The sequence below is a fragment of the Papaver somniferum genome, chromosome 6 (assembly GCF_003573695.1).
Source record: "Papaver somniferum cultivar HN1 chromosome 6, ASM357369v1, whole genome shotgun sequence".
In the NCBI taxonomy this organism is placed as follows: domain Eukaryota; kingdom Viridiplantae; phylum Streptophyta; class Magnoliopsida; order Ranunculales; family Papaveraceae; genus Papaver; species Papaver somniferum.
The window spans coordinates 141799256-141821525 of NC_039363.1; the positions used below are offsets into that span (position 1 = coordinate 141799256).

At 35.7% G+C, this 22270-nt stretch overlaps 3 protein-coding genes across 5 annotated transcripts; all 3 read right to left on the reverse strand.

Moving 5' to 3' along the window:
- Positions 1 to 10324: 10324 nt before the first annotated feature.
- On the reverse strand, positions 10325 to 13656 carry LOC113289586 (serine acetyltransferase 2-like). 2 transcript variants are annotated; one of them, XM_026538888.1, is made up of 10 exons: positions 13167 to 13656; positions 12409 to 12606; positions 12219 to 12278; positions 12002 to 12097; positions 11867 to 11891; positions 11554 to 11648; positions 11148 to 11314; positions 10883 to 10956; positions 10711 to 10790; positions 10325 to 10561 (listed from the first exon to the last, which is right to left on the reverse strand). In XM_026538888.1, the coding sequence occupies exons 1-9, from the start codon at positions 13437 to 13439 to the stop codon at positions 10717 to 10719; spliced, it is 1062 nt and encodes a 353-aa protein (XP_026394673.1). In that variant the 5' UTR covers positions 13440 to 13656; the 3' UTR covers positions 10325 to 10561; positions 10711 to 10716. The 2 variants fall into 2 exon arrangements, with proteins under 2 accessions (XP_026394673.1, XP_026394672.1); XM_026538887.1 differs by having other exon boundaries at positions 10722 to 10790; positions 13167 to 13652.
- A 683-nt stretch (positions 13657 to 14339) lies between these two features.
- On the reverse strand, positions 14340 to 17154 carry LOC113289587 (penta-EF hand domain-containing protein 2-like). 2 transcript variants are annotated; one of them, XM_026538889.1, is made up of 10 exons: positions 17011 to 17154; positions 16863 to 16921; positions 16728 to 16768; positions 16610 to 16641; positions 16410 to 16438; positions 16280 to 16316; positions 15580 to 15636; positions 15304 to 15380; positions 14965 to 15038; positions 14340 to 14852 (listed from the first exon to the last, which is right to left on the reverse strand). In XM_026538889.1, exons 1-10 carry the CDS (start codon positions 17092 to 17094, stop codon positions 14833 to 14835), a joined length of 510 nt encoding a protein of 169 aa, XP_026394674.1. In that variant the 5' UTR covers positions 17095 to 17154; the 3' UTR covers positions 14340 to 14832. The 2 variants fall into 2 exon arrangements, with proteins under 2 accessions (XP_026394674.1, XP_026394675.1); XM_026538890.1 differs by lacking the exon at positions 15580 to 15636.
- A 1524-nt stretch (positions 17155 to 18678) lies between these two features.
- Positions 18679 to 21745, reverse strand: LOC113289589 (G2/mitotic-specific cyclin-2-like). The gene is made up of 10 exons (XM_026538891.1): positions 21547 to 21745; positions 21311 to 21383; positions 21009 to 21141; positions 20864 to 20911; positions 20515 to 20737; positions 20266 to 20397; positions 19703 to 20014; positions 19490 to 19588; positions 19222 to 19400; positions 18679 to 19110 (listed from the first exon to the last, which is right to left on the reverse strand). The coding sequence occupies exons 2-10, from the start codon at positions 21372 to 21374 to the stop codon at positions 18966 to 18968; spliced, it is 1335 nt and encodes a 444-aa protein (XP_026394676.1). The 5' UTR covers positions 21375 to 21383; positions 21547 to 21745; the 3' UTR covers positions 18679 to 18965.
- Positions 21746 to 22270: the final 525 nt, after the last annotated feature.

The window sequence follows — 22270 nt, forward strand, 5'->3', positions numbered from 1 at the left end:
CATTCTATGTTTCATCAATATTTGCATAATGACACAATACACTTAACTTTTGAGCATATATGAGATAAACACAGTTCACGAACGTAAACACATATATCTCATAAGGAATTTGCAATATATGAAATCAAAAGGATTAAATACTGCAAAAATCATCTTCCAAATAACTTTAGAATTTAAATAAATAAATCTAAAAACATTGCAAGACGAAAATCGTTGAAATAGCTATGTGTAATCACAAATAATGTTATTCCAAACCCTAATTATCCTTCTTAAACATAAGAATAAATTCTCATAAGAAGTTTCCTAGACATAATAAAAACCTAAAACCATACTGAAAGACTTAAGCATAGTCAGCAATTAGAGATCGAACAATAGCTAGATCATCAGTCGCTTTCTTCAGTTCGGTCTTCAGAAAAACAAGATTCTTTGTTGAAATTGCAAGTTGTTCATGTACAACCTCAAAATCTCGGAGAAGATTTCCAACCAAATCAGATGACATCTGAACGAGTCTTTTGTCTTCATGATCGCATGCAAAGTAACAGGTTATGGTGAGAGGATTCTCATGAAATTCAATAACCTTTCCATCTTCAATTTTGTTTTCCTTTTTGCTTCCATTCATCGTGCAGTTCGTGAAATTCAAGAGGGTTTTGGAGCGTACATATATCTAAGAGATCAGGAAATCTATCTTAGATATATATATGTTTTTCTAGGAATAAACCCTAGGGTCACATATAGATCTTTCCAAACACGCTAGTGTTGGAACCATACGCCCGATCATGAACCAAGATCACGAGTCGTTCGTGGACATGAATAAGGATATTCAGAACCAATGAACCAGTGGATCCTAAACCAGAAACAAGTTTTGAACCGATCACCAAGGACAAGTTTAAAACTTCAGGCAAAACATATTATCTCAATAAATAAATTTAGAGCGCAAGAGATTCATTGAAGAACAACAAATAAACTGCGTGTTTGAGGATTACGAAGCTTTTAATTATTTGCAACAAAGATGTTGATCATACAAAATATCAAAAGCAAATATTAAATGGAGCAAGGCTCGACAGTAAGATGATCGTTTTCCTTTTATACATACCAAAAAAAAAATAACCAATATACAATAAAGACCACTTTGTCAAGAAGTAGATGTCTTCTTGAGAATCTTGTGCCCTCCTCACATGGTCTCGATGGAGGAGGCACCAAAAAAAAGTAGTCAAGTTGTAACATGATGAGAAAAAATGTGTTGACTCTCTTACCCTTCCTTTCATGAGAAAATCAAGTTAGTCTCAAGAGAATCAACAGACAAAGAATAAGAATTACCTGATGTTGCTGCCTTCTTTGCCTTTCTAATACTGCGCCTGAGTCTATTGATACTGGTCTTGAGTTTTGATACATGATTATTGATGTGAATGTATCTTGGAACCATTAAGCCTTCCGATCCAAAACATTCTTCACCCATAGATGAATAGTTTGAAAGATTTTCCTTTTGCAGTACCATCTTTCTTCTTATTGGAACACGAAGATCGTTATTTGTACTTATAACATTAACCCTTTGACAACTGTTACAATTGTGAAAAGGTTTTTTACTAACTTTACAAACAAAAGTTGGCTCATCACATCACTTTATTTGTCTAAAGGTTGGACAATTAAAACTAGTAATATGAGATACAGGTTTGGTCACTTCTGTAAACATCCAAACAAGAATGTTACGAAGTTTCTCATTCCGTAAATGAAAATGACATCTCCTTTCAAGGTGACCTTTGTTTCCGCAGTAATGGAAGCTGAATGGAATGCTACTACCTGATCTCATGTGAGCTGTCTTTGGAGGTTGACGAACCTTCTCTGGTACTTCAGCTGCTGGAGGTAAATCATCACTTTTGTTATCAGTGAGATTCTTCTGTTGGAAAACGTTATTATCATGAACAACACCAATCTTACTAATACTTGGAGCGTCTATTCCTTTATAGCCCAAACCTCGTGTATCACGATGTTTTTTACATGTTTCCAGCATAATGGATAATTTGGTTAAGCTAGAGATAAACTTTTTTCAAGTTTTCTTCCAACATTTTGACCTTATCGTGAGCAGCAAGTAGGTCAGCCTCTAATTGTTTTTCTCGAGAATGAATTTTTTTTTATCTTTCACTGAAACAACTTTGTCGAGAGTCACACCTTGCTTCAGATTCTGCAAGTTTTTCTTTCAACACAAAGAGATTACGACGAAGATTTTCACATTCAGAACTTTTTGAACGCACATCTTCTTCATGATCTTTAAGAAGAGACTGTAATAGATTATATCCACAATCATAACCCTTAAATAGTTTTCTCATTTTCTTGTTTTTTTTACAGAGAGGAGTCAGAAAATCAGTCAAGCAAGACGTTGACTTTTTTTATTTAGTGAGATGGTCAATAGGCTTGATATATTGTGAGACTTCCTCATAAACATCGTTTTCAACATCTGAATCACTTTCATCTGAAATTTCATCCAACTGTTTGTCCAGGCGAGTTTCCCAGTTATACACAGTTTCAGGAAATGAAAAAGATGTGAGAGAATCCAAGATTTGAACCAAGTCAGAATGTTTCTGAACTGGTGATGTGACGTTTGAGAAAACACTACTTATTGTCTATAGAGTCGGATTGCTACAAACACATACTTATGAGGTCTTAGCGTGTTTGCCTGCTCTGATACCAATTGAAAAAGCGGGGGTATAACAACCACACTCAATAATTTGTTCGGAAATATGTATGGACTAAACTCTAATGTAATTCCGAGAGCACCAACTTAAAAGCGAGACTCAATCAATTATATCAAAGATTTTTTATCTCCTTCTCATTACACAACCTGTGATATTTCAATTACATAAACAAATATAATGTGGAAAAGAAATAACACAGACACCAGAAATTTTGTTAACGAGGAAACCGAAAATGCAGAAAAACCCCGGGAGCTAGTCCAAATTTGAACACCATAGTGTATTAAGCCGATACAGACTCTAGCCTACTACAAGTTAACTTCGGACTGGAATGTAGTTGAGCCCTAACCAAGTCCCACACCGATTAAGGTACAGTCGCGTTCCTTACACCTATAGAACCACGCCGAATTCTGCGTACTTGATTCCCTTAGCTGATTTCACACACAACTAAGAGTTGCTACGACCCAAAGTCGAAGACTTATAAATAAATCTGTCTCCCACAGATATGTCTATTCTTTATTCGGTTTTTGTTCCGTCTTTTGATAAATCAAGGTGAACATGAAAAAACTTATAATCCAGTTTTATACTCATGGAGACCAGCCTAGAAATATTAGTTACCTCATAATAACCCAACTGATTAACAGGAAAAATTATTGCGGAATCACAAGAGTCTGAGACGAAAAACTGTTGTAACTAATTTTTATATCTTACCTATCATAGATAAATCTCGAGTAAATCTTAGAGAAGATAAAACTCAATATGATTGAACAAGTGAGATCAGAATACACAACGATAGAGAAAATAGTTGGATCTGGCTTCACGAATCCCAATGAAGTCTTCAAGTCGTTAGCCTATAACGGTTTTGGAAAAAACTAGGTTAAAGGATAATCGACTCTAGTACGCAACTAGTAACACATACAAGTGTGGGGATTATGTTTTCCAGTTGCTAGAGTTCTCCTTTATAGTCTCCCAAATCAGGTTCGTTTTCAATCAAAGCTAAGATAGCTTAGTGACAAAGCATTCAATATTCACCGTTAGATGAAATCCTGATTTAAGATTCAAGTTAAGTCAGCTTAAAAATAAAGCAATAAATCTCCATTGTTAGATGGTCTTAGATTGTTACACACACATGAAATATACTTTCATTTAGATATGGGTTACCGTACCTAAACGTGTATATTGAGTTGGCTCAATAACAATTACCGAAGTTAGCCATATGAACACTTTTGTCTTAACCATATTCATCTAACACTTCTAGATCAAACATGAATATCAATCAATCATGAAAGATAATCAAATGAATCTAATTCTGTTTCAAGTAGAGTTGTTCAATTTTTCACTATCTCATAGAAATATATATGAACAAATTGAATCGAAATCGGTTTGATTCATAATCGTACAAAGTACTTATACAAGAATCAATTCATGAACATTAAGCCATGGTTTGCAAGATTGCATTTCTTAAATCATAAATGTTTTAGTTCATGAGTATGAGAATCATACATGACCGACTCCAGAACTTTACAACTGTGTTCGCCAACCAGGTACGTGAACAACAGCTCCGGACCTTGGCCTAGTAAAGCCATTCGCAAACCCGGTTCGCGAATAACTGTTCCGGACCCAACTCAGGTAAACCCGTTTGCATACTAGGTACGCAAACAAGATTTCCGGACCTTCTCATGTAAATCCGTTTGCATAATAGGTATGCAAACAAGAGTTCAGGACCTTCTCAGGTAAATCCGTTCGCATACTAGGTACGCAAACAATAGTTACGGACCTGAATCATCACAATACAGTTCGTATACTACGTACGCATACCGTGTTATATCCATACATGGGTAATCGTTCTAAACTCTCATTTCAATCATTGAAACATCCTTGGAAGACGACAATGGTTGTCTCACACAAACCATTAGCTTCAAGTAATTTTCAAGTGATCGAATGATCGATACAAAACTTCCCAAGTTAACATCAAATGACTGTGTCACACAAATCATCTTTTGTAATTTTCAAGGTAATTTTCACATGATCATCTTTTGACATTATATTTAGTTTCCAACAAACAAACTATTTCCAACTAAACTCGTCATGAATATGATGAACATAGCTAAAGCAAAAAAGCTTCCTACACACATTTCGAGAAATAGATAAGCGAGTTAAACTCGGCTCTAAATACCAAATATGTGTAATATAAAAGTCTATATAGATATACCAAATGTGTGAAGTCTAAAGCTCAACTACATAGTCTATCATAATCCGAGACATAACTATAAATAGACTAGAAATAAAGTATATAGCTTTGATCAACTAAACTTGACAAAAAAGCTTGAGATAGCAATGCTTGCTAGCTCGACCGAGCAATGCTCTAACAGTAAGAGTTTCATATATAATTTTATGTACTTCTTATTTATCACTATACATACTATAAAAAAACGCTCACGAATCACAAATCCATTCTTCACTACATAATCAAATTATTACATAAAGTACATTATAATTTACTTATTTCCAGTAAGTCTTTTGATATCAATGATAGTTTCATGGGATTAACGGCATGTTGATTCTTTGCAGCTTATAAAAGAAAGAAGAAAGGTAGAGGTAGTGAGTAGCAGGCACAATAAAGGGAAGGAGGAGAAAGAACAAAGGATGGTTTTTAGGATTATGTTTATGTTTGGGATTCTATAGTTTTAATGCACATATATATAAGATTAGATGTAGTGGTTGATATTGATTACATCTAACGATTGTTATTAATCGGTTTAACTAACGGTTTTCGATCTAGTTCCAGGTTTTCACCAGAACTAAATCAATAACATCCGTTTATAGCATTCTAGAACCAAAACCAAAATCATTGAAAAAATTTTTGGTTTGCTCTTTCATTTTTTTTTTTGTTTGGTACGGTTTAACTAGAACCATGTACAACCCTACAAGCAAGGTTCGTGTTTTAAAGTAAAAACAAATAAAATAAAAAGTGAGGGATAATTTAAGATTTTTGTGATTATGAGAGATCAAAATAGAATAAAACTCGCATAAATCAAGAAATGAATGTTCTTGTATTGTTTCAGTTACAAAGGATAAGAAGGTTTGATCTTACAGAAGAAATCAGAGAAAGTATTGAGATTAGAGTGTGATGTGTGTTACAGTTTGGTGTTGTTGAACTATTGTGTAAAAATAGTTCTCTGTATAAAACTATAAAAGAAATCTTATGTAAACTCAATAGTATACTTGTTTGTATATGTATGAGATGATTTGTGAATAAGTTTAGGAACCTATACATAAAGTAGTCGTAATATACACCCATCTTTTAAGTCGTGGAAGTTATGGAAAAGCGGATATTATGGATAACGTGATTAAGTCTTATACGCAATGTTAGGGAAGACTGACAGTTACATACCCATTACTCCATGCACTCTCTTAATGCTTATGAGACTTAGTTTTCGTTTTTTTACTCGGCAATAAAATTAAGTAAAAAAACAGAAACTGTACAGGGGCTAGGCCAGACTGTAAGCTAGCCGTGAGGCCATCTACTAGTCTAACCTATTTGAAACGATAATAAACTTCACCAGGCCATTCTACATACAGAACGAAACCTGGCCTACCCTCATAAAAATCAAAAATATCTTCAGCCAGCAAACATGCTTGCTTGGTCAAAGCATCAGCTGAAAAATTAGCCTCTATATAGCTATGAATATAGCGTGTGTTGTTGTAAAAGTTCTTCGCAAGTCTCCACTTCTGCTCTAGTTTCCATGGTAACTCACCCCTTTGAAAAGCTTGAATGCAACTCATCGAGTCTTATTGAACACAAATATTTTTCACGTTCCACTTTTTGGCGAGCATCACACCATAAATTACGACACACACTTCCGCATAATAATTAGTTTACCAACCAAGGCCACCACGAAAAATTCCAAGCACTGCTGCATTGGCATCACGAAAAGTAACACCACCACCGGCCTGGCCTGGATTTCCAAGTGAAGCGCCATCACAACAAATCATGATTTCACCCTGATTAGGAGGAGACCAACCTCAATTGGAGTGGAAATTTTGCACGATCTATGTTGCACCTTGAAATAGTTTAAGATGCGTAATTCCTCCATATTGTTATACATATGGCCCTTCATTTTGATTGAGTTATCTCGTATTGCTACACCGTATTTTTTGTTGATCGCCAGTCCAAAACCCTAGTGAATATCCCCATGTGACATATTTGAACTCTTTTGTAAAATTATAGTATCAATGTACACTTATTATGGAAATGTAATAAAGTCTGTAAAACCGAGTTCAATCTACAAAATTTGATAGTGTAATTTAGAATATTCGAAGCAATTTGATAAACAAATAGGTTGTTTGAGCAAAAAGAGAATGTAGCAGTTTGAAGGAATCTGCCAGGGCTTTTGGTTCCACTGATGAATTCCAGTACTTATACGATCAAATTATAAATCAAACAGAAATTATACCCACATAATATACCAAACTAAAATCCCGATGTAACTAAATTGAATACCATTTTATAACGATCTATTATGTTTCTAAGATAAAGTTCAATCGAGAAATGTCATATGGATTTCTTAGCATTCAATGTATCCGGAAAGCACACTGAATCTACGAAGTTAGCAGACACACTCAACATAAAATTACAATCAAACAAAGACAAGGAAATGAAAGTTCATTTTATGATAGGAGATCAAACATCGAAACCACTAAGCTTTCCCTCTTCCTTGGCGGTGAGAGGTTTAGCTTCTCATGGTGATATTCAAACCCATCATGATTCTGAATAGAAGGAAAGAAGAAAAAAAATACAGAGAAACTAATAGAAAAACCTAACAATCCAAAGAAAAGAAATAGAGAGTGTGGTATTCTATCGTCCTTGGCGTTCCTTTTATTCCTCCTTTATACACAAATGATGTGATAAATCAGCCCTATTTCCATGCCTAAGATATGAATCAACCCTTATCCATCTCTCTATTTGGTACACAGGAAACCCATAATTCATTCTCGATAGAATGTGTTGTTGATTCGAGGAATATTCGCTTATAATAGATGTAAACTCTCTCTCATATTGCTGCCTAAAACAACTAATTTCGGTTGTTGACTAGTTTCCATTGAGACAAAAAAGAAAACACTATATCAAGCTCTTAAGGATTCAGTTGAGATCTTAGCTGTTATAATTTCATCCTATGTTTTCCGCCTCAAAACGAACCTAGCTAATTTTTTCGCACGATCTCTCTTGTTTTAGCCAAGATATGAGGGCTTCAATTATTTCTTCTTAATCTCACGATTCCCCCTTGGTATAAAGTATATATACCCCAACCACATAATCCACACTTGCATCCAGTATTAACCATTTTTGCTAGATAAATATACTCACAAAATAAAATTGTTAATAGAGTTCACTTATCAGACCATGTATGCGTAATACTAACTCAAGGCCTGAAGTTAACAAATACATATGGTTAAAATTGATATAAAAATATAAACAAAACGCTAGACTAACACCCTAATGAATATCCCCCATGTGATGTATTTGACTCCTCACGTAAAAGAATACTAGAGTTAAGTATTGTTACTATTGTCCAAGACTGATCCGAGTAGTAAGACCGATCCCCAAGACTAATTGATCTCTTGTGACAAGGATCAATACTGTACCTATCCTAAGTCAGGATCGATCTTGATTATGTCTGATTTCATTTATATACTTACGATTGGTCTGATATCTTCGGGTTTATGCATTCATCAAGGCAAAAATGAGTTAAACTTCGAATGTTCATAAGTATTGAGATAGTGTTTGAACAAGTGCTAAAACTCTAATATTTTCTTGTTCAAGTATATTTCTTTGACACTCAAGACAAGATCCTCGAAACCGGTTTATCAATACTAATTTTGGTATCGAATTATATGTTTACCAAATCCCATAGGTTTGCATAACTCTAGTTGTTATATTTTTCAAGTACACAGATGTGTATTAGCTAATCTTTATAAGTAAAATCAGTTACGAGTTGGAATACAATTAGTATTAGTTAATTTCAGAAATCTGCAGTACGTTTATTGCATATCTTAAGGATTTTCGAAATTGGTATATCATGTTTCCAGAAAATCTTTGGTCATAACTCTATAAAGTAGCTTGTATCCTTTCAAATTCATCACTTGAACACACCTTTGTCGTTTGAGAAAGCTAAATTGAAAGAGATAGGAGTAATTTAGTTGGGTAAAACATCTAGCGTTACCTTTCGTTTAAAGTCTTCAATGGGATCACGTGACAGGATGAATATATAATTAATAAATACAGATCTTCAGGAGGATTATTTTCATGGATGTGATGTATAGCTTCCATCTTATATTTTACATTATGTTCAATAACTCTTTATTCCATTCGGAAAAGTGGCTCTTAAATAGTTTGAGCTTGAAGGCAAGGCAATTCTAAACGGAGGAGATTCAAAAGTTGGTGGATCCCAACAATTTCTTAACAATTTGGACCGCATCAGATACTTCAAGCTAGAAACTAAAAAACCTATTGGGAATACGTTGTTTAAAATCACCAGGAAAGTGTTTAGATTGATAGGATTATGATCATACCCTATAGCTGTGAGATGAGAGACAATGGAATTAGGGTGAATAGCAGTATACTCTTTATTTGCTAAAGCTCTGTCTAATATGGACTTTAATCAAAATCTCCACTTTTGCTTGTTTGACCAAGTGAAGAATGGTCCAGTGAAATCTAAGTATATTAAGCCTTGTGTTTTAATAATTGTAGAATGTGTTCTTTCAAGTTTTCAGCGCTAGCTAGTGTAATACTCTCTCCGTCCCAAATTAGATGACCTAGTTAGTTTTAATTTTTTGTCCCAAAATAGATGACATATATGATCAAATAATGAGATATTTTTAAAATTACTCTTTTAGTTGATTATTATTAGTAAGAAATATGTATAATTTGATAGCCGTGTTTATATTCATTAAATATGTGTTTTAAAATGCTTTCCAATGGTACAAAGTTTACGAATATCCGTTGTATAGTTTGAGAGATAAATCATTTCTAAATTTTACGTAATTATCCTTAAGGTTATAATTGTAAAAAATACTAAAAAATTCTCCTCTCTCTTCCTTACCTTAAAAATCGTGTAAACTACAACTAGGTGATCTAGTTTGATTCTCTCAGGTTTCTTGCTATTGCCACAAACAAAAGAGACGATGGTTTCACATTCCATGGAGTTACCATTGACCCTTCAGGCTAGCATAGGCCACCGGAGTGGGAACAGGATCAGCTATCGATAGATTTGTGAGTCCATAAGAGTTATGATAGGTACTATAGCACCTTAGCACCCTTCCAAAATAAAGTAGAAGTGCTAACTAGATATCACTCCGTTGTAGTCTAGGTGGTCAGGATACTCGGCTCTCACACGAGAGACCCGGCAACGGAATTTATTTTTTTTGTTTAATTTAACGAGTCATTTGAGGTCGGGTTCAAGTCCCGGCAACGGAATTTATTTTTTTGTTTAATTTAACGAGTCATTTGAGGTCGGGTTCAAGTCCCGGCACCGGAATTTATTTTTTTGGTTTAATTTAACGAGTCATTTGAGGTCGGGTTCAAGTCCCGGTTTTGGTTTAATTTATTGAGTCATCTGACCCAAGACAAAAGAGGAAACAGAGAAACTGAAAGAAACTTCGGATTGGATTATTATAACTGGATCATGGTTTTACATCTAGTCACATAGAAAAAGGATCACAGACAACATGCAATCTGTTTGCTAACTTATTGTTGAGTTCTAGCTTCAAATACACCGCGCAATGATCTCACTTTTGAAGGGAGACACGTATAATATACTAGTTATCTTCGATCTGGCCTCGTCATACTGTTCTTTCTCCCCATTTCGAATTGCCTGCAAGCAGAGAAGTTGGTCTTTGTGAGAGTCCAGATGTGTAATGTGTGCGATATGATCCAAACAACAAATACCGCAAAAATAAAAACAGTGTATCATGTATGGGGATTTTGAACTTCAAGTTCAAATAGAGAGGAATGAAGTATTACAGAGAACTAACCACCACAACTAGACCTTCCATCAACTGAATTTGCAGCAGCTACATGCTGGAAAAATTCTTTCGTAGCATCTGTGTTGTCACATGAACAATCAATCAAGTCAAGTTTTGGCCAATGCTACATATGCTAATACTGCAATAACACTCAAATATCATAAATATACCGTGCTTCATAGTCAAAGATGGGTCTTGTTCTTCTACATATCCAACCACCTGTGCAGGTATTCCTGCAACCATGCTAAGAGCCCAAAACAGATCAAAGAAGTCAGATTGATTCCGATAGACGCACTTTACAACCATGAACCATTTTCTATGCTTACCAACGCAAACAAGTGATCCTCAATGATATTCAACAGTAATTGTAACTTAAAACAGAGTTCGCTAACAAACATGATAGTTAATAAATACGGAATATGTTATTCTTCATACCTATGTGCTGGAATATCCTTTAGCACAAGCGAACCAGCAGCTATCATAGCACCTTCACCTATTTTAATATTACCAAGTATAGTTGCACTAGCTCCAATTAGTGCACCTTGGCCTATTTTTGGATGACGATCCCCAATTTCTTTCCCTGTTCCACCTAATGTTACACCCTGCACAGAAGTCATGACCATCAAAATATTTCCCAAACCAACAGTGTGAACTAAAACACACCATCACATTCTGTTTCATGTCGTAATTAAGAATCTGATTAAAACTTTCAAAAAGTTGTCGTGATTAAGAATCTGATTAAAACTTTCAAAAAGTCAACGTGCAATACCGGTCACACTGCAAGTAGAGAATTTTACTGCAATTTCATAGAACGATGATGGGCAAAAAGGTTTCTACTTGCCTGCATCAATGAAACTCTATTTCCTACAACAGCTGTTTCACCAATAACTACACCAGTCGCATGATCCAATAATACGCCATTCCCTATTTTTGCAGCTGATAAAATCACATCAGATAACGTCAGAAACTGAAAGCTAGTAATGGAGAAATTCCAAATCTCCATAGACCACTGAATAAAGAGAAGTCACATAATTCTGATCCGGTCATCAAAACCTGATGCTTTTGAAAAGATTGACAAACTAACTGTATGACTCTAGGCACGCAAATTCTGTACATGGGTCCAGGAGAAAAAGAGAGAGAGAGATAAATTATACCTGGGTGTATGTCAACTCCAAAAACCTACACACCAAACAAATGAAAACACGATAAATTAAAAGCAAGAAGATACAATTGCGTGCAATTAACACAATTGGTATTTGGTCATCCAGGGAATTTAGGCCAAAGAATACCTCACTTATTCGGCTTTGTAAAGCTAAGGCCAAAATTTTACGTCCCTTGTTCCATAAAGCATGAGCTACTCGGTATGACTGTAAAGAATGGTAACCCTGAAAAAAATGAAAAAGGACAAAAGATGATCCTTTTGCAGGTAAGCACGGGACAAAATGCATGCAAGTAACTGCTGTAAAGTATATGCTTTCCCTGCTGTTGAAAGAATGAAAGACTTACTTTTAGATATAACAAGACCCAGCAATACGACATACACGACGGATCCCTATCTTTGAAAGCCTGAAACAACAAATCTCCTTATGAATAAAAAAAGAAACACTAAAACAAACAACCTTAAGAGCATTAACCAGAATTTCATGGAAAAAGCACGGGTGAAAATCAGATGCCTTTCGGATGGCAATGAAATCACCTGCACATCTTGGCGAATTGAGCGTTGAATACCTCTATCATGCAACATAACATCGTAAAATATGTCCAACAATTGCGTTGCTAAGAGTATGTTATCCTGTAGTCGATTAGCCAGAACAAACCCCAAAGCTTTCTCCAAACAATCGTGAGATAAAACACTTGCATACAGAAAACTACTTAAAATTGGCTCCTTGTCTGCCTGAAAATTTATCAACAGTAGTATATCACTATTTTCTCCATCCTGACATTAAAATTTCATAATACTGTTGAAAATTAAAGTAACAAACAAACTAGAGCAACTACTAAGAAAAAGTAATTTTCATTTCAGTTAAAATTTGTGGTCATCCAGCTCAAAACCAAATAGCAATGAACTGAATAGTTACATGAACACTACGCCATTCGCGAGACATTCTCATTCTTAAAAGTCCTCTTCACGTGCGGCGCTACCTTGAGCATCAGACATGAAAACTTTAACGTGGGGGTACTATTGGCCTACCATTGATCCCTTGATGTATGTGGTCCAGGTTTACGACTATGATACCATTTGTTAACTTTTAGTTATGATTAAAATTCACTTCTAACCTTTGTTAACTTAATCAGCACACATAAAAAAACACTAATTTCAACTCCATCAATAATTCATTCTCCATATATTCCATGCAAAATCCAAATACTAATTTCAACTCCATCAATAATTCATTCTCCGTATATTCCATGCAAAATCCAAATGAAAAATAAATTAAATTAGCAAAAAATTACCTCAATCTTTGCCTCTGATTTGACAGCATCCCAAATAGGATCAGTTACAGTAATATTCTCAGTCAAGAAATTAGTATCATCTAACTTCAAATTTCCCATAGCATAAACAGGAAAAACTTTCTCTAATCGATATTCCCTATATTTTGAAGCAGAATGAACTATAGGCCTTGTTTTTATCATCATCTTCTCTTTCTCTTCTTTTATCTCTTCTTTATCAACAACAACAACACTCTCAGATAAACAACCACTTCTTTCCTCTCTTAAACAAGCCATTCACTCCAGGAAATCAATCAAAACCCCAACAAGATATAGAATTGAAAAAATCAAAATCAAAACCCTAGAAATTCATTTACTTATCCTTTGACAACATTATCAGAAGAAGAAGAGATAATTGGTTGTTTAGGGAGAGGGCTGTGTGGAAGTTCAAACCTATGGTTGTCTATGACTCTCTGCAATTTATACTGTTTCAATACAGTAAGATGACCGGGTTGCCCTTTTTTTTAGTTCCACTTGTTCGGTAGGGACTAGAGTAGAGACTGTATCAAGGCCAACAAGGAGGAAGTCCCACTGAGACTTCCTACCACCTAAAAGGTTTCTGAAAAAAGGACCTTCATTATCCTGATAAAGTGTGGTGATAGTGAGACAAGAATATGATTCGTTTTCTTTTTTATTTTATTGTTAATATTGCTTCGTGGGTGTGCAATGCTGCGTGTCAATACTCTAAAAGAAAATGAAATTGAGCGCATATCTCCTGATAAGGTTTATATTTGACTAATATAATCTGGTTTGGCCTTACCTTAACTCCAATTTCTTAAAGCTTCAAATGCCAGGGCTGGGCAGAGATAGCAGCGGAGATGTGTATTCTATTATTTTTAATTGCAATATACAGTATGTGTGCAACTGGGAGTAGAATAAAATTTGTGTTTGGATTCTGGAAATAGTACAGAAACTATTTATCATGAAATCTGGAAATTGCCGTAGTAGTTGCATGGTCAATCTGTTACCGTCATGATATGATCACATTAAATTTGAATAGTGTTTTCCTTGGTTGTAGTTTGAACAAGTCTTGTTTATTAGCAGTGGTGTGCACAAAAATAAATTCGGAACGTGTTAGTGGTGGTGCACCCGGAAGTGCAGAGTTTTTTTGTTACCTTGTAAGTGTGGAGTTGAATGTATGAAGCATCCTATAATGAATTTATATTGAAACACAAGTGTTCGATGGAGGTTTTGAGTCCCTCCAAGAACTCATCTATCTTAAATTTTCCTTAAATTTCAGTAAGTTTAATTCTGTGAACCATAACACAATCAAGCAACACTAAGAGCAAACTTGAATCCATCTAGCACTGGGCTGGAACCTGATTAATGAATTCAATATTGCAACAGAACGACAAGTGCTTTACTTCGGTTCTACCCTTCAATCTTCAAGGCAATGCTTGGATGGGACACCCTTCAAAGACTTTGTTCACCCTGTATTACCAATTTACATGCTGGGACGGCTCAAATCTCGATCATTGGCGTTTCTCTGAAACTCCTAAATGCTTTTGTTATAGAATTTGACAATTATTCACACACACCAAAATTATAATGTTTTTCTCTGCTAGGAAGGCAAGTACAACAACCAGGAGGCAGCAGTTGTGATGTTTCTGGAAACGCAGATTCTATGATTTCATATTCTACAATTCGCAGCTGTTCAAGATAATAGTTATTTTTAACTTGTTAATACACGAGTTTGAAGAATAATGCATCATGGAAGAAAGAGCTTTGATAATACAGACATCAGCTTAGAAAAATCACTCACCACAGAAAACAAACTGGTTGAGATCCAGCGTAACGCGGCCTTGTTTAGCTGTATCGAAAGAGTTAAAAAGATTCCTGTAAAATAAAAAGGAAGTCATATACCAAGAAACTGAGATGATTTCTAGATTCTTGTAAGATGTAGTATTGCAGTATAAAAGTTCTCATATCTTACAAGCAAGGTATCCATCTAGTTACACTCAAAATATAATGTCCAACAAAAATGTAGGTTAGATCAAATTAGGCTGCATCTGTGAAACACATACAACATCGATATTCCAATGAAGCAGTGAACACATTCCCAGTTCTATATGTACCATCTACCGAGTTTTAGAGAACATACCGAGCAGATTGCAAGAATATAGAAAGTGATATGAAGTCATCCAGACGAAATTTCCCACTTTTGTTTTTATCAAAGCTCTGAAATGGTCAAAAAGCAGCAACTTCAAGAGGTTATTAAAACAGTGGTTCATATCCTATTTAATGCTGGGTTACACAATCACTCCTAAGCAGTTCATGAAGACCTACAGATGCCTTAGATTTTTTCTTAGGCCGACTGACCGATGAAATGATAAGTTAAAAGCTGCTATGGAGGGTAGACACTAGATTAAAGCTTTACCTCACAGACTGTGTAGAAAGCAGGTGAGTCCAGGGAGAAACCAACTTTAATCAATGCCTACGGTAAGATAACAAAATGGAAACAAAATTGACATATCTTGGGTATTAGCCTCGTGATATCTAGAAAAACTAGAAGCAGTAGACAGGGAATAAGAGCAAAGGAAATACAATTGAAGTTATACACCAGAACAGTATGCATCACCAAGTTATGCTTGTTTACAAGGTCAATCACATACTTGGTCGGTTGTCCATTTACATGCCAAGAGAGATCACAACGCAAGGATCACCTCTGAAGGCATCATTTCAAACAGAAAATATTTAAGGGAAATGATGAGAAAACTCGATTTGTTCTTCACGCATGTCTATTACATTGTACAGTATGAAGAAAGAACTGTGAGCAACACTTCAAGAAATCAACTGGAACATTCCAATCATTGAAGTAACACTTAAGTTCACAAAGTACACAAAGGGGACCTACTTCGAATAATTAAACGTCTTGAAACCTACCAACCACATACTCCAAAAGCCTTGTCTGTTATGTGCACTGCGATGGATTTGTACTATTTGATTTGAAGTGGACAAAAGAGCCAGGAGATATGGTAGTTACTTCACCCTATTTTTTCCACTATTTTTATGGTATGAAGTTAATTGGAGCAAATTAAAAGCAGTATTTTGTTTATTGCCTCGTAGAAATACTGTACCTCATAAGCATCATCAGTACCAAGATATCCACGACCTCTGCAACAACAATCAACTTAGATAGTAACACAAACTTTGCAACAACCCAAAAAATTCAACCACATGCAACAACTAAGAAGCAGTATAAATTACCTCTCTAGGTCTGCGAAGGCTTGTTGTACCTACACAACCATATACACTAAATCAAAAACATATTTGCGAAAACACTATGCTTTATGGAGCAACTCTTTTAGAAAACTTTCGGTGAAGAACGCCAAAGGTATCTCGGGCATCAAAAAGAACTTCCCATAAACCAATTTACATCTCTATATCAAAGCTAGGTTAACTCTTACCTTAAGAAGAAATTTGTTGAGGGCAACGAATTCTGAGAAAATGAAAAGGCCGAAATCCAAGTTAGATACTTTCAGCAATATCCGGCTAAATTCCAGAAAATGATCAAGTATTCCTTACCTTCAAAGCTCATAGTTCCATTCTTATCAAAATCATACATTCTGAAAACATCCAAACCAATCAAATCTCAGCTCAAGCAATACCAATCCTAATTAAAAGCAATCTAAGGAATGAAAAAAATAGGAAAATAAAAACCTAATCATCTGCTGAACAATTGAGATAGAGAATTCCAAATTCCCAATAGAAAAAGCTCTCTGAATTTGCACAAACCCAATCATAAATCAGGGAAACAAAGAAAAAAAAACCCAAAAGAATAAGGGAAGTAGGGGTTTTTGTTAAGAACCTGCAATTGAGGAGCAGTGATGTTTCCTGTGTGGTTTGAATCCACAACTCCAAACCATTCTCTCAAATTTGCTATATTTTCCATATCTAATCAGTAATCACGTCTTTTATTTCCTCAGTCAACAAACTTCTAAGCTCCTTTCTCTTCATCAATTAAAATGATAAATGATAACCTTGCTTAAATAGTTAGGTAACTGATAAATAGTAGGACCCACACCAAGAAAGTAAATCGTTTGTGCCGTTGTGGTCACTAGTCAGTGGTCTGGTGACTCTGGTCTAAGCTGAACAGGGAACAACTGGTCCTCAAGTGTGCGATAAAAGTTTTACTTGGGATTTTTAGTTGGTTTTTAGGAGTAAATCTGACCTTGGCTATTTGCAATTTCATCCTTATAAATGTAATTATTTAGCTTAGATCATGAGCCAGTTTTTTTTTTTTTTTTTTTTTTTTATTTACGCGAAAGCTGGATCCAGACCCCTACATGAACCAGTCAGTTGGACTGGCCCCACAGCCAGACCCAACACCACTAAAACCCATTGTACAACTAATCTATTACAAACCTTTACGGCGGCGGGGATTGAACTCCGGAGTTGATGGGATAACACTGAGCTATGCTCTTGGACCCCATGAGCCAGTTCAACGGATACAATTCAGTTCAATCTTAATGCCTAATGTTTCGTGCACAATGGACGGATGCAGGAAGGATAAATTCCTTTTAAGGCCCGGGCTAGAGGCCTTGGTCGAGCAGAACTTTTTTCTTTTTGGCTTGTGAACCGGGAAGACTACCCTTTAACCCGGAGTTGATGGGATACCACTGAGCTATGCTCTTGAACCCCATGAGCCAGTTCAACGGATACAATTCAGTTCAATCTTAATGCCCAATGTTTCGTGCACAATGGATGGATCCAGGAAGGAATTTTTCCTTTTAAGGCCCGGGCTAGAGGCCTTGGTCGAGCAGAATTTCTTTCTTTTTTGGCTTGTGGACCGGGAAGACTACCCTTTTATGAAGAATCGATGGTACTGTACAGCATGATATGAGTGAGATATGACATTTTCCATACAGCTGGTTCTTCATAGGTTGTTATACTGCCTTTTAACCTTCTGAATTACTCCCTACCAATCAAATCAGTTACCCGCTTATCCAATCTTTCCACATAGAGATTGTTCTTAACATTTTGCCTATAGACATTACAAGTTACTCTTAACAATCTTTGCCTCACTTATCAAAAGGTTTCATTTCTTCAGACTGACATGTGCATATGAAAAGCCATATACATACTATTCCAAGGTTTCTATTCTTCGTACTTGGTGATCCAGAGGTTCCATTTCTTCAGACTGACATCCGCATATGCAAAGCCAGATAGATACTAAGGTTTCTTTTCTGTTCAAATATCTGGACCTCACCTGGTAGTGAATGCAGTTGTGTCAAATATCTGGAGTTCACCTGGAGCGAAAATGTTGTCAGAAACCATGGTAATATTACAAATACCTGCAAGCAAACCAAACTCTTACATATTTTCAGATGTCAGTCGCAATTGAACGAAAGCTCAGAGAAAACTATGGTAGGTTATACAATTTCAGTCCCAAACGAATAAAAGATTATTAGCATTTTAGGAAATATACTGATAAGAAAAAGAGGGAACAAATGAATTCCGGAGAGCAGAACGAACATATCAACAACAGAAGTGATCCAATTTTATTATCGATAAACAGGATCCAAATTCTTTATGACTACCAAACAGGGTCCAAAAATCCACAAGACAAAAGGAGACAAGTAAAAGAAAAACTAGAGCAACAAAAGAAACCTATCTGAGAATCATAGGTTCTTAGGACCGATAAAGACTTCATCCCCCAGGGGCAACTTCTGTTGCACAATAGCGCCCTCACCCTTCCTCACAAACTCTCACCCAACACTGAACACTCCACTCCTTCAGTAAACGTATAGCATTTGCATCCTGCTAGAGTTCAGTCTCTAAGAGAAATAGAGCTGGCTCTGACTTCGCTGCACACCCAAATTTAAAGGTACTGTATTTTCTGTGGACTCCTGTGACTTTTCCAGATCCTGCTTTTTGATGGAAAGTAACCATCAATCTTGAGCATTCCCTGTGTACAACAAAACAAGAGATCAAACACAATTTATTAATGCTATCTAACTAATCTGATGAATCGACCACAAAACTATAATGGAAAGCGGGATTAAAAATTACAACTTACTTGAGTTCATCTTCGCAGTACTTGGTGTGCCACTCACTAGTCTTGGTCCAATGCTTAGACCTACTAATAGTACACTGAGCTGTGTATATTGCAGATGCAGCTAATAGAGAGGGCGAGTATTTGAGCATTTCGTACTCGACTAAGCACAGCTCAATCATGAAGAAGGAAAGAAGCTCCAGCTGTGGATTCAAATCAAACTCCGAATCAGATTTACTCAATATGGTATTTTACACAGATATAATTGAGAATCAAAAATGCTGTAACAAACCTTCTTGTCAGATTCGGCGGCCTTGAGAAACCTCCTCATAAATGTGTATGGGGTTGGTACTGACATGTTGAACTGCAATGTGTTTACCATGGATTTTTCCTGTAAATATAGCAGAGTTAGACCAATTATACCCTACATTGAAAAACTGAAGCTGACACAAGAAATTTGTACAAGGGAGATGATTCAGATGAACATGAGAACTAAGCAAATTACCATGTCAAGGACTTCCTTCCTTGTGTAGGCCTTATCAGATATCAAAATTAGATCCTCTACAACTGGTACAGAAACTTCTTCATATTTGCAAGCAAGTAGCATAGCTGTCACTCCAACCAACTGAAGCTTCTTTCTTAAAACAGTTTGACGCTCTAAGAATCGATCAATGAGATTGACTGTAAGGTATAAAGTCTCATCCATGAGCTCGAATTTGTAGTGGACTTCAATTAGCCAGTCAATAAGAATGCCTCTCATCTTTTCATTGATATCAAATTGTTGTGCCATATAAGTTGGTGAAACACAGCTAGAACCCTGCAATGATTTTGAGTTGGAGTTAAAATTTACCTCACATTGTTAACTGTGAAGGTTCACAAACTAGACTAAAGACATATCATTCCGAGTCACTAGCATTTCTCCAAAAGCACTAACACCATAGAAGTTATTAAATTGAAAATTGGGCAAACTGTAATGAGAAAGGTTCACAATACTAGTGTAGAAGCATATCATTCTGAATTATTAATTACTAACATCATAGAAACCCTTAAGTTGAAAATTGGGCAAACCTCAGTATTCCTGTGGTGCGCATATATATCTTCAATGTACTCAACAACAGCAAGGGGGTTCTTTTTGTCGCTGCTATCAATATCCATGACTTCCTCTTCTGCTATATCTTCCATTTCGACCTCTTCATCGTCCTAATAAAATCAAGTTATGCTTCCATTAGGCACAATAAAACACTCATCCGCATTCTCATAAACAGCATTAGTTCATTACTAATCATGTACTTGACAGTATAGGTTTAAGAAACATACCATTTGATCGATCTCATCCAACATAGCTTCAGTATGCTTAACATACATCGGCACAAAGTTTTCATCACATGATTTATCCTCATCGACATCAATAATTGTGCAATCATCTGGATCTTCTTCGAGAACAACCAAAGGAACTTGTTTCCTGGCTTCCTCAGGCTTAATTTGCGGGTAGGTTGGTGGCAATTGGTTGTTGGTGGTCTTCAACTGTGCCGCAAATTTCCTAAATCACAAACAAACACAAGGAAAACAAATAAACAAAACTAGGTCTGACATTTGGGGAAAACCAAAACACAATCCAAATCAAAATTCGTCTTATTCAATTTGAAACAAAGGGTTTTGTTCTGACCTTGTAATGGGTCGATGCGGGGGCTTATTGTGACAAATTCCATTGTTTCTGAATAAAGGGTTTGAGGTTTAGATAAGAGAATACATGAAAACAGAAGGAAAAAAACTGCATTATGAAGATTGGGGTTCTACAGAAATTTTCTTACTCGGATAATGCTGGTTTTTTGCTAGCTTGAGGATAAGGAGGTCCTCCGATTATATTTCGGTTAACTGCGCTCAGCGCTTTCCTTTGATGTCCTGTCTCTGATACCGTCTTCCCAACCACGCCTCTTTGATGTCCTAATTTTTTTTAATTCCAACATCAACAAAAATAAGAATATCGTTCAAAATCAGTAATGGATTTTCACTTATAATCCTAAAATTCAAAACTTTTTAAAATTTGGGGATTTAAATAAATGCCGCTCAAAAGAAAATTCAAAAATATTTGATAAGAAATTATTGGATTTACCTTGGGCATTATTATTAATTGGTCCAATGACACCAGGAACACTGTTCTCATCCGATCTCGGCATTTTTCTTATCTAAGAAAAAAAAAATCAGATTCATCAAGACTGGATTCAAAATTCAAATTTTATCATCGAAAAAAGAAAATTAAGAAATAACCCAGATTAGGTTATATCGAGAATAACAGATGATTATTTATCGTTCACAAATCAAAACAAAGGGGTTATTATGATTTCTAACCTAGATTTTTTTTTCTTAAATCTCAAGATTTCAAATTTTTTTCAATCCAGACGACGACGAGAGACCCAAATCTTCAAACATAAAAGAAGATGATTGATTTTTAATAGAGAGATTAGGCAGATGATGATTTCATTGCAAGTAGCAATGAAAAATTGTATCTCTTGCTTCTCTCTCTGTGTCTGTCTCTTCTTCTCTTGAGTTTTTCTCTCTCACTGGTTTTATTCAAGAAAAAATAAAGACTCGGTGAGGATAAAAAACATATATGAGTTTCGGAAAAATTAAGACGAAAATAACGGGTATATGTCTGCACACACATGACTCTCTCTTTTCAATACAACGGCTAGTTTACTATAGCCGTTAGATCTTTCAAAACGATGAAAAGTCGCGTTGCTTTGGGTTTTTGCTTCTTAACGGTTACTTGTTTCAAATTTTGAGTTAAGGGCATTGTTTTCTTTGTATACCACTACTACTAGGGTGCGCTCTTCACCACTCAGCTACTTTCTTCCTTGCTTTCCCATGAGTCCCTTTCTCTTTTAACTTTTGGATTTCGTACGCTCACATTAACGTGAGACAACAAAAGACCCATTGGTGGTAACCTAGCTGTTTAAAGTGTCCGGAGGTTGCTGGCCGGCCAACTCGAACACAGATAAAGCTAGTGTTCATAATAAATAGTACCAAACATTTGTTGCTGGAGCCTTTAAATGTATTCGATTCTGTTTATATC

Bases quoted from the DNA above. Each gene is read 5' to 3' on its own strand.
- LOC113289589 (XM_026538891.1), bottom strand. From the start codon at position 21,374: ATGCCGAGATCGGATGAGAACAGTGTTCCTGGTGTCATTGGACCAATT. The intron at 20,015-20,265 runs GTTTGCCCAATT...AAATCATTGCAG, and splicing joins CGCACCACAGGAATACTGAG to GGTTCTAGCTGTGTTTCACC. The intron at 19,111-19,221 runs GTAAGTTGTAAT...TGTTGTACACAG, and splicing joins TACTGCGAAGATGAACTCAA to GGAATGCTCAAGATTGATGG.
- LOC113289586 (XM_026538887.1), bottom strand. From the start codon at position 13,439: ATGGCTTGTTTAAGAGAGGAAAGAAGTGGTTGTTTATCTGAGAGTGTT. The intron at 12,098-12,218 runs GTAAGTCTTTCA...CATTTTTTTCAG, and splicing joins GGGTCTTGTTATATCTAAAA to GGTTACCATTCTTTACAGTC. The intron at 10,562-10,721 runs GTTAGTTCTCTG...CTCTGCTTGCAG, and splicing joins TGGAAGGTCTAGTTGTGGTG to GCAATTCGAAATGGGGAGAA.
- LOC113289587 (XM_026538889.1), bottom strand. From the start codon at position 17,094: ATGGAAAATATAGCAAATTTGAGAGAATGGTTTGGAGTTGTGGATTCA. The intron at 16,769-16,862 runs GTTTTTATTTTC...GGATGTTTTCAG, and splicing joins ATTGTTCAGCAGATGATTAG to AATGTATGATTTTGATAAGA. The intron at 15,381-15,579 runs GTAAAGCTTTAA...TGACCATTTCAG, and splicing joins CTTTCTACACAGTCTGTGAG to AGCTTTGATAAAAACAAAAG.